The sequence below is a fragment of the Armigeres subalbatus genome, chromosome 1 (assembly GCF_024139115.2).
Source record: "Armigeres subalbatus isolate Guangzhou_Male chromosome 1, GZ_Asu_2, whole genome shotgun sequence".
Lineage (NCBI taxonomy): Eukaryota > Metazoa > Arthropoda > Insecta > Diptera > Culicidae > Armigeres > Armigeres subalbatus.
Genome location: NC_085139.1, coordinates 168,165,639 through 168,177,675, shown reverse-complemented (window position 1 = coordinate 168,177,675; position 12,037 = coordinate 168,165,639). Strand labels below are relative to the sequence as shown.

The 12,037-nt window shown below is 40.9% G+C and overlaps 1 protein-coding gene across 1 annotated transcript in view; it reads right to left on the bottom strand.

Annotated features, from left to right (window-relative positions):
• The window catches only part of LOC134206741 (uncharacterized), a 45,487-nt gene extending 44,604 nt beyond the window's left edge, over positions 1–883 (bottom strand). The window contains exons 1-2 of the mRNA XM_062682469.1: positions 734–883; positions 452–596 (exon numbers count right to left, since the gene is read on the bottom strand). Of these exons, the coding sequence (XP_062538453.1) occupies positions 452–596; positions 734–883 (295 nt within the window). The remainder of the gene's footprint in view (positions 1–451; positions 597–733) is intronic.
• Between the last annotated feature and the right edge of the window lie 11,154 nt (positions 884–12,037).

Sequence of the window (12,037 nt, the reverse complement as noted above, 5' to 3'; positions counted from 1 at the left end):
CTGAAACTTAAAATAATGGCTTGCGCCAAGTGTTTTCCCCAAATTGGCCACCTCACAAGTTACGTTACTCGAACTCTCAAACTCTTCAGACCCGCTAACAAATCTCGGCAGAAATTATGAAACGTGAATGATCAAAGTAGACAACGGAACGGAACGGAAAAGCGAACGGAATGATCTCTCAGCGATTACTTCAACTAAAAAACTTAAACGGAACTTCTAAACGATCTTCTTACTCAAAAATTCGTGGGATTTATTTGTTTCGGGTTGAACACATATTTGAGGTTGGTACGGAAATGGAAAACCCGAGCAGCACATATGTTTCACATACGTTACTGCAACTCAGATGTGACCTAATTTAGTCACAATCAAGTTGTTGCAACCAATTTTGTCTGACTTGTACTGCTCGGGAACGTTTCTAGATCATGGCCATGTCTACACACTAGTCGCATACTCGCGCAGGTTTTCTTCTTCGTCGACTTGCTGGGTTTCGCTGGCGCGATGGCGGTGAATCGGTTCGGTACGGTGGTGTCGGACCTGTTCGTGGCGATGGCGATGAAGCGGTCCTTGACGATGGCGGCGACAGAAGAATCGCCTAGCTGCAGGTATGGCCGAACTATAGTTGCGAAGTGGGTGGCGGCTGGACGGAAGGCCTTCTATTTTCTCGTGAGAGCTGCGTTGACGGATGTCGCGCTTCCCGGGTTGATCTTCCCCTCCGGACAAAGGGCCAACGTACCTCCGCACAGCTTCGCTTTTTACGGCTATGGTGACTGTAGAGCGATGGAAGTGTTGAGGATTGATTGATGTTGATGATAGGCGGGTCATTCATTGATGCTGGGCGTGTTGGATGGTTGTTGTTGAGACGGTTGATGAGACGATTAAACATTATTTTACTTAAAAAGAAATAAACGTCAAAAGCTACAAATATTGAATTCAACTCAAACAGACGACACGTAAAAACTATCAGACTCAATAACAATAATAAAAATTCATTTCAAAAACTTATTTACGCTTGATTACCACGGATTTTCTGCGGCGGATTAGTCCGACTTTGTTGTGGCAGTGAAAGTTTTTGAGCTGGATTTTGAGGATTATTTCCAGATTTGCGTTGCGTATTCTGAATATTGGAAAAAAAGGAGTATTGTTCTCTTATTGGGTATAACCCCCCTCAGATTCTCTATCTGCTTGCAGGTAATGAATTTCAGGCTTGGAACTATGACCTGTTCTGTACAGATAAGGTTCATTAGCATAGATTTTATGGTTAATCTCAATATGTATAACGGTAAGTTTCGAACGATAATGGGGACGCATGTTTTCCCATATGAGTTCGAATAATGTTCGAGACTAGAATGGTCGCTGCAGACGCTGATTAAGTTTTTCAACTTCAGTGACGTAAGCGATGAATGATTCTCCACGTTTTTGTTTTAGTTCTCCAATCTGTCCTCTAATTCCTCTGTCCCTTTTAGGATTTCCGAACCTGAACCTAATTTATCCTTCAAATTTCTGCCATGTAGTGAATCTATCTTCTTTGGTAAACCACCAGTTAACCAGCTTTGAACTCGATATCGCCGATTACTCCTATCGGTGCTAGGACTTCTACTGAATGAACCTCGCCTATGAAACCTTCTAGAACCACGATGTCTATTCCTACTCATCTCAGTCACTGTATCTCTAATTTGACTGGAGCGCAATCATCGACCACTTCGCCAATACTGCTGCCAATATCAACGTCGCCGATACCGGGTGCAGGATCCGTAACACTAACAGTTTATTATCAAAACGTTGGTGGAATGCGCACGAAAACCAACGAATTCTTCCTTGCCGCTGCATCCAGCGATTATGACATTATAGTTATTACTGAAACTTGGTTCAGAAGTGTTGTGCAAAACACCGAACTTGCTGATAATTACAACATCTATCGATGCGATCGCAGTAGTTCGACTAGTAGTCTCCAACGTGGTGGAGGAACTCTCATCGCAGTTAAATGCTCTCTGACAAGTGTGTCGGTTCATCTATCGGTGAGTGAAACTCTTGAGCAGGTTGTTGTGAAGGTCAAGCTAATCCATAACTCCGTTTACATCTGTGGCATGTACTTAAAGCCGAACAGTGATCCCGATAGATTTGTTGCGCATTCCGACTGTGTAAACCAAATCGTCAACATAGCTACTCCCTGTAACACCGTAATCGTAATTGGGTATTACAACCTTACTCGGCTCGAATGGTTATATGATGACGAAGTGGAAGGATACGCTTCTTCCGAGCAGGAGTTAACTATAACTAAAACTTTGATTGCTAGTGGCTTAGAGCAAATCTGCAATGTATCAAATTCGAACGGAAGACTTCTTTACTTGGAATTCGTAAGCGACGGTTACGAAGCTGAGCTTATTGGAGCACAATATTCAATTTTAAGCCCTGACCGCCACCACAACCCGTTCGTTCTACGTCTGGACTTTCGTAACCCAGTTCATCATCTCCAATGTGCAGTGGAAGGAATGGACTTCGATTTTTACTTCTCTCGCTGTGACTACGAGGCTGTGAAGAATGAGCTTAATTCACTTGATTGGTTCCAGATACTCAGTGGAGAAGATATTAACACCTCGATTACATCATTCTACAACGCGGTCTTCGACACGATAAGCAGGCATGTTCCTCTTCGTAGATCTTTACCTCGGAAGACGTACAAGCAACTCTGGTGGAACGCTGAACTACAGCATCGACGTAACATACTTCGTAAAACGCGTCGCAGGTTTTTCCGTAACCGGACTGCGACAAACAGAGCCCTTCTGCAAACCGTTGAATCGGAGTACGAAAATTTCGTGTCGTCTACCTTTCGTGAGAGTATGTTCACCGTGTACAAAATGAAGCTAAATCAAACCCGTCAGCTTTTCTGGCGTTTCGTCAAAACCAGGAAAAATCGCATGCGATGTTATCCACTGTGAGTTTTGCTGATATTACATCAAATGATATCGTTGAATCTGCTGAGCTTTTCGCAAGTTTTTCAAGTCGGTGTACAATACGAATCCTCCTCCAGATTCGACAGACCTTCCTCACTCTCTTTTATCATACAACATGAACTTCCCGCGCCCCACATTCTCCGTAGCTGAAATTTCAAAAACATTAGGAGCTGTCGACCCATCGAAAGGTCCAGGTCCAGATAGACTACCTCCTGTTTTCATTCAACGATGTGCTGACGTATTAGGATTGCCGGTTTGCATTTTGTTCAACATGTCGCTTGCGCTAGGAGTCTTCCCAGATGAGTGGAAAATATCAGCAGTTACTCCAATTCATAAGGCGGGTAGCTCCCATAATGTTGAGAACTATCGTCCAATCTCGTTTGGGATTTCCTGACTGGATTGTCACTTGGCTGCGTTCTTACCTGATTGGTAGGTCATCCTTCGTTAAATTAGGCACTGCCTCATCCAATACATATCCTACGCCATCCGGAGTGCCACAAGGCAGTCACCTAGGGCCGCTGATTTTCATCATCTTCGTGAACGACTTATGCTGTAAACTTCGATCTCATCGCCTCATGTACGCCGACGATTTGAAAATATTTCGAATTATTTGATCATTGTCGATTGTCTTGCGCTGCAACAAGATCTAGATGTTATAGCCAACTGGTGTTGTTTAAATGGTATGGAGATAAATGCGTCGAAATGCAATTCAATAAGTTTTACCAAATGCAGAACGCAGATAAACTTTCGTTACTCGGCATGCGGAAACGAACTGAAAAGTGTGAGCTCCATAAAAGACCTGGGAGTTACGTTTGACCGCAAGCTGAATTTTAATGAGCATATTGCAACGACTACTGCCAAGGCTTTCGCCGTACTAGGTTTCGTGCGCCGGGACGCTGCTGATTTTGATGACGTTTACACCCTGAAAAGCCTGTATTGCTTGGGCACCCTATCACGAAATCCAGATGACGCGAATCGAAAGGGTCCAACGCAGTTTTGTTCGTTTTGCCCTCAGGCGATTGCCGTGGGATAATCCTTTCAGGTTACCGCACTACGAAGAGCGATGCCAACTGATTCGACTCGAAACCCTTCGACAACGACGTGGAGATTTGCAGAGGGTTTTTGCATTTGACATTATAAACAACCACGTGGACTGCCCTGAGCTCTTGCAGCAAGTTAACTTTCATGTCCCAGCCCGTCGCTCCCGCCAACGTCAGCTCTTCCAGTCTGTCCGACACTCCACAATGTTTGGGCAAAACCACCCGCTGGAACGTTGCTTCAACCTCCTCAACGACATTGATTGGTTCGATTTTAATTGTAGCAGAACGATATTCAAAACTAGATTAAGGCAAATTTTAAGTTAGCATATAAGTTTTAAACCAGTCTGTACAGTTAACACTGAAGATGAAGATAAATAAATAAATAAATAAATATATTCTGCGTGAAAACTGTCACTATCTGAGTAGTAATAATTCTTACTCCTGCTGCTTACATTTCTTGACCTTCTTGAGTAATCCTCTGGACAACTAGATTTTGTACAATTTATTCTTCTACTTGTTCTTTTCTCTTTTTCTGTTATATCATTTCATTCATTTATTTAGTCTACATCTAAACAGATAACACTGAATCAACAATTTGACGCCACAATACACGGTTCGAGGCCGCATCTCTCCATCCTCGAATACGCCCCACGCTCGCCAAGTCGTTCTGCACCTGGTCTGCCCATCTCGCTCGCTGTGCTCCACGTCGTCTCGTACCTGCCGGATCGGAAGCGAACACCATCTTTGCAGGGTTGCTGTCCGGCATTCTTGCAACATGCCCTGCCCATCGTACCCTTCCGGCTTTAGCTACCTTCTGGATACTGGGTTCGCCGTAGAGCCGGGCGAGCTCATGATTCATTCTTCGCCGCCACACACCGTCTTCTTGCACACCGCCAAAGATGGTCCTAAGTACCCGTCTCTCGAATACTCCGAGTGCTTGCACCGCAGTTTCTTCTGGAGCCCGTAGTAGGCCCGTCTTCCACAGATGGTGCGCCTTCGTATTTCACGACTGACATTGTTATCAGCCGTTAGCAAGGATCCGAGGTAGACGAATTCCTCGGCCGCCTCGAAGGTATCCCCGTCTATCGTAACACTGCTTCCCAGGCGGGTCCTGTCGCGCTCTGTTCCGCCCACAAGCATTACTTTGTCTTTGAGGCATTCACCATCCAACTTTTGTTGCTTCACGTTTCAGGCGGTACAGTTCTGCCACCGCAAATTTCGGCCGACAATGTCCGTATCATCCGCAAAACATAAATTGACTGGATCTGTTGAAAATCGTACCCGGCTGTTACATCCGGCTCTCCGTATGACACGTTCTATCGCAATGTTGAACAACAGGCACGAAAGATCCCATGTCACGGTCCCCGGCGCGATTCGAACGAACTGGAGTGTTCGCCCGTAATCTCCACACGTTTGCACACCATTCACCGTTGCTTTGATCAGTCTGGTGGCTTCCCAGGAAGCTGTTCTCCATAATTTTCCATGCTCTACGCTGTCTATACTGTCGTATGCCGCCTTGAAATCAACGAACAGATGATGCGTTGGGACCTGGTATTCACGGCACTTTTGAAGGATTTGCCGTACAGTAGATCTGGTCCGTTGTCGAGCGGCCGTCAACGAAACCGGCTCGATAACTGCCACGAACTCATTCACTAATGGTGACAGACGACGGAAGATGATCGGATATCACTTTGTAGGCGGCATTAAGGATGGTGATCGCTCGAAAGTTCTCACCTCAAGGTTGTCGCCTTTCTTGTAGATGGGGCATATAACCCCTTCCTTCCACTCCTCCGGTAGCTGTTCAGTTTCCCAGATTCTGACTATCAACTGACTTTTCTGTTATATTCATCCTCTGAGTAATCCTAGGCCTTTTTTATTTTTTTCCCTCTTCTTCTCTTCGGTAGTGCAGATTTCTATCTCCGGGACTACGATGTGAAATTCTTTCCATCTGCCTTCTCTTTAGTCTATTGCTAGCATTTTCGAAAACTCCTTTTCTATTATTGAAAGCTTCATAATCTTCGTAGTCCTTCTGAGTTTTTCCTTCGTCCTTGCTTTCGTACAATCTCTGTCTAATTTCCTCTTTATACCGACCAACTTCTTTCGTTTCATCATACCTTACTTTTTCTTGATCTCTTTGAAAGCTCCAGTTCTTTTTTATTACTCACTTTTTCTGCTTGACTTTCCTGATCGCTATCAGGTTCAATATCACTGTTTCTCACTCTAATTTGTACCTCTGAATTCTCTTGAATCGATACAAGATCATGCTGAACATTTCTTTCCACGTCATGCCGCGTTAATGGTTTGAGCCAAGCAATGTTAGTCTGGACACTGACGCGAACAACTTTCTTGGTCAATACTTCTTCTATTTCCGCGAATCTTTTCTCGATTTAAGTTATCTTCCATAATATTTCGAATCGGAGGAAACGACGGTTTAAGCTTCCTATCTTCGTTTACTAATCTACGCATAATCGTCTTTGTCCTCCAAGATTTCTCTTTTATCTGGTCTCGTTTTTCTCAACAAGGTTCATTATCGACCTCCTCCTCCAAGAGGTGTTCAGCGGTCAGCAAAATAGACAATTTCTTCATTTCCGCTTTAAGCAATCGAAATAATTTAAAGCAAAGTTCAAAATTCAAACATGAGCATGAGCATGAGCAGGATAACCGTACAATTCGTAGTTGCTACTCCGTGATTGACTCATGAATGCAAGGAACCAATTGAATGGAGCTTGGGTTTTAGCTATCATTCTTAATGTGCAAGTTCGGAAATTCAATGCATTTACTAAGTCAATTGCAGCGCCAGCCGTCCTTACGGTCATCAAGGGAAGGAAGGATTATTAGTTCACTCTCGTTGCTACTAGAGACCGAGTATACCTCTGCATCTCCACGATAGTCTTAGGATAGGATATTGTGTTAGTATGAAGGATATATTATCTGGATTCACTTTGTGATGATGCGATCTATGGGGTAGGAATATATGAATAAGAATTAGAAGTACTAGAGTAATGAGAAAGTATTAAGAGTGAATTCTAATGGGATTCATTTTTACAATTAGAATTTGAATGCTATTGAGTTCTAATACCGCACACGTCTACCACCTCATCGCTACCGCACATCACCTCATTCTCACTTTTATGAGGCCTGCACGAGCGTAGCGACCGTATATAACATTCGTATGCAGGTACAAATGAATACCAATCTATTTTACATTTTTTACTCTACTAAGTAACAGGCAGCTTTTTATAACAATTCTATATTTAGAATCATACTTGCTAGCAATGAGAATTTGATTTGCAAAAGATTGGGTTATATGATTAATGAAATTATCTAATTGGAAATTAGAAAGGCCAGGGATCAAACCCTTAATCTCCTGCTTATGAGGCAGAAGCAGTGACACAAACCACCAATACCTCTATTAAAGCAAAGTTCAAAATTCAAACAAAATATAAAGTAAAGAATTTCAAAATATTTAACCTAGTCTTAGATTCAAAATTCAATCCAATTCAATTCTATAATTTAAATTTAACTTATCCTATGAAAAATGTGAAATAAAATTGTCCTAGAGAAAAAAAATGCAATTCAACCAATTCAACCAATTCAATAAAATAATGTAATATAAAGTTTAAAAATATTTGATCCAACGGAAAGAAAGATATAATTTTTGCGTTGGGCGCCAATATAACCGTTCGTTACTTCAGCTCGAGGTTTATTATTAACCGGTGGCTTAAGCGCCACATCCGGGATACGGAAGACCACCGGTCGAGTTGATTTGCCCGATTAATTCTCGGCGTCTCTCCTCAGGGGTCGCTGCCTGAAACTTAAAATGATGCTTTCCCCAACTTGGCCACCTCCCAAGTTACGTTACTCGAACTCTCAAACTCTTCCAGCCCGCTAACAAATTTCGGCAGAAATTATGCGAAGCGAATGATCAAAGTAGACAACGGAACGGAACGGAAAAGCGAACGGAATTAATTAAACTTTTGACCAAATTTTTAAATAAATTTTTAAATCTAAATTATTTTTTGAAGTATTTATTATAATGAAGCAATAACGAAAACCATAAAATAACAATAGTTTCCATTCCATATTTTTTTGATTTTTTTATATATAAATTATATTGCAGATCTTGAAAAATTCGTATCTCTACAACAATTAACATTTAATAAAAAAAATCTTTTACTCCGCGGAAAACTAATTCCGTTTAAGCGTGTAATGTGTTGTTTTCGGCTAGGGAAAAACAAATAAATCGAACGGTCAAAGCAAAGGACGCTCCGTTGCTTTCTGCTCTTTTAAATTCTGCTAGTGGTTGAATAGTGGATCATTGGCTGCAGTGCCTTGTAATGATGATAAGTACTTGTAAGTGTTGTTAGCACCTGAAGATTCCATACAAATGACCATGCGGAGAGATCTGTTAAGGACCTCCCGGGGGGTTCTTGATTGTTATCGCCAAAGAGCAGTTCTGATGTTTTAGTTAATATTTTGACTTTTTTCTTTCATAACTCTGAAGCTCACGCCTTTAATCATCAACGTTTTCCAAAACAGGACAGCAGCTACTATTCGTTTGTCATATCCACCGAATATAAGTGCTGATACAGGTAACTTTTCTTTATATTTTCTATGTGCTTTCGAAGAACATTGACATTATTTTTCAAGGCGTTTTACATGCGTATCACAATGGAAGTTCTAGAGCATGGTTAATTAAGATCAGTCCCAAAAAGAATGCCGGAAGATAGTGGCCACAACAAGCGCCGTTATATTACAGTTAAACTACGAACACCACTACTCTTCACCAGCAGCAACACCAACACCAGCTCAGCGAGTAGCTTTGAAGAGCGATCAAAGACAAAATAAAATAAAATCTAAAATGAAGTTAAAGTTAAATTTAAAGTCAATGTATTCCAAATTGTATTGTATTGCTACTGTAAACAATTGAAACAAGTAAGAGAAAACATTTGAAACAAATTGTTTTCTATGATTTTGTCAATCTTCCCATTGAAGAACCGCAAAATCAATTGTTTTGCTTTGAATTTTGTGTGTAAAATTTTCGATTTTTTTTATTGTAAAGATACATAACAACCCCCTTTTTTATTGTAAAAGTCCCATTTACCATTCATTTTATCGTGGAAAACCATTATTTCTGATGTGATTTAATTGTTAAAATTCCGTTACATTCAATTTTAATTACTATGTTTTAATTGGTGATGTAATTATATTTTTTATGACTGAAACTTCGAAATTTCCGCAGAAAATTCTGCGGAATTCTTCATTTGAATCGGCGTAGAAAATTATAGACCACCGGCGTGACAAATTTTAAACGGCGGTGGCGCAAACCTCTAGTCAAGAGCAAGATGTACCTAGGTGTTCAGATATAGAGAAATCGAAATTCATAATGTTGCAGTTTATTACCTGCATATTTGAAGAAAATCGCGTTTGTTCGAAATGCAAAATCAATCGGTTAGATGTATGTTTCATGCAAACCTTTTCATTGGGCACCAGTTTTTTTTATATAAACCTACATCGTTTTCGCCCTCCTGTCTATTAGACTTGAAGAGGGTCAAACCCTCGGATGGAGTGCAACTTTTCGTTCCTTTAAATTAATTTTAACCCATATATTCCGGACACGCTTGGCAGCTCTGCTATGTTTCTGGAATGCCACTCATCTAGCCTACATCTGTATGGTAATTTTCGCCACCAACAGCTCATCTGTCCGGATCTGTCGGCATGTGTGAATGAATGTTCCAGAGTTTTCTGCTTCTGCCACTTGCTCCTTGACACATGCGCTATCTATAAGCAACGTAGTCGAAGGGTTTTGAAACTTGAAGCCGTGATGAAAGTTTTTTTTTGCAGCGCTGTTCTATCGTACTTTGCCAAGTGTGCCCTCTATGGACGATGGGCTCTTTGCAAAGCAATGAGTGGTTGTGAAGGGATCACAAGTGCGGATTGAAATTAATTGAAATTTTCTCATGGAGATACTCAGTGCATCTAACAGTGTTGCTAGATCTGTAAAATATGTGCTCAAACAACGATTGACAAATAGGGTGAAACGACCTCTTATGAAGGAGTTAAGCTACGTTGTCAAATGGTCGTTATCCTGGTTTTATTCACATACTAACTGGAATTGCCGCTTTTCCGCCACATAATCAAGGCATTGTTTCCATGCAGTTCATTATTGTTAAGCAGTCATTTTACGCATAATTATACCACAATAATAAAAAAAAGCATATGTAAAAATCGCGAATCAAATTAACATAAAGAAATCATTTCTGAGGTAGAACTGATTCAAAATTAGATTATGGACTATAAAGAATATTCTTTTAATTGAAATTAATTAATAAGTCATTCATAAACTTAAATATGTATTGAGATCTTCACGTACATTTGGAGCGTACGGAGGGGTGTGGAGACGCATGGTACATTATACTCTTTTCTCGCTGATTTTCTAATCTTCGTTTAGGTTTTTTACTACATTTTCCTCAAACACGATAAATATGATATAATACCATAAAGACGTTTGCCGCGAGGAAGCGTTGTGTTTTCGTTCCCTAAAGGTAGATTGCTAAACCCTGTCTTCACTCTTTTATGGCATCAATAGTGTCTGTAGGTTAACAAAAGATTTGTTTTATTTTCTACTACTCAATTCAACTCATATAATTCAGTAGTATAGCTCAATTTTGCGACTATAATGAAACCTCCCTCAATAGATGTCGTGTGTGTTGTTGTGTTCAAAGGTCGTCGTAACTAAGCTTCACCTTCTGAGTGGAAAAGCATAGAAAATGACAAAAGAAAAGCAAGGACCATTAAACTTACAATGTACCTGGCTTCATCCGCTTCTCACCGATGGGAACACCGTTGGACTGCATGCATGTACGCACCCATCTCCGAGCGCTCACCTTGGTAAGTGATAGCATCTCACCTTCCACGACCGTGGCTGCATACAAATGGTGATGTTGAGGTGAGGAAAGCAGAGTGCCAGATTAAATTGAACACGAAACATGACTGTCGACAACGACGGGGCTTTTCCACCTTTCATCTTCCCGTGGGTGCCATTACGTCGATTATTTCCCGGCCATCCTCGACGCCAGATGATCTTCGGTTTCAGGTAACCGACCTTGCAGACCAGTTTGCGGGCCTTCCGGGACCATCTTCCCCGATGTTTCCTCGTAGACTATGTCCGGTGGGATCACCACTTCCAGAAATGCAGTCTGTGAAATGAAAAAAGAGGCGGTGGTTTTAATTAAAGCTTGCCTCGGGTAGTTGACGGAAGAATGCGGCAGATGTCATGTCTTTTACGCGAGTTTCGCAAGCGGGTGGAAGTCGGTAATCTGATTAGCTGAAATGAAGTTTGAATTATTCCTAGCAGATTGTTCTAAAGTAGTTTAATGCCTTGAGGTGAGAGCAAAATCAATTAGCAAACAGGGATTTGCCTGTTTTGAATTCGAAATATGAACTCATACCAACGGTTTTGTATAGAGTGCACAACTCGAAATCTATAATCAAGAAACATTTGAAAAGGGCGTAACAGCCAAAATTTATTCTTTCTGATTTTTGTATACATAGCCCTGTATGCAGACGAGGAATCGGAAACAACAAATTTTGGATGTTACGCCTTTTTCATGTCGTTCTAGAAATTTTCAGTTGTAATTATTACAAGTTACATACAAACTGCGAGAGCGTTGTCAGTTCACTATTATTTACAAATAATGTTTGCGTATTAAGAAATATTATGTCGACAAATATGTATGGTGCTATTATTAAACACTCAAAGTTAAGGTTAAATATATACGAATTCAGTTTTCTGCTATGAACAATGAAAAGAAATCAGGTTTTCAGGATTCCGTGAAGAATTGAATATCACAGGCCGCCAAAAGAAAACATTATACTTCTCCATCAGCTACAGTGCCTCCTTATGGTACAGGTCTTCACGTAGCAAAGCGAGATCGATATTTTCGAAGGAGATTCTACGAATGATAAAATTCTGTACGAAAAGGTTGGATTTATGGAATGAATCGGATACTGATCTTAAGTTAAGTTCCAGCAATACGTAACTAC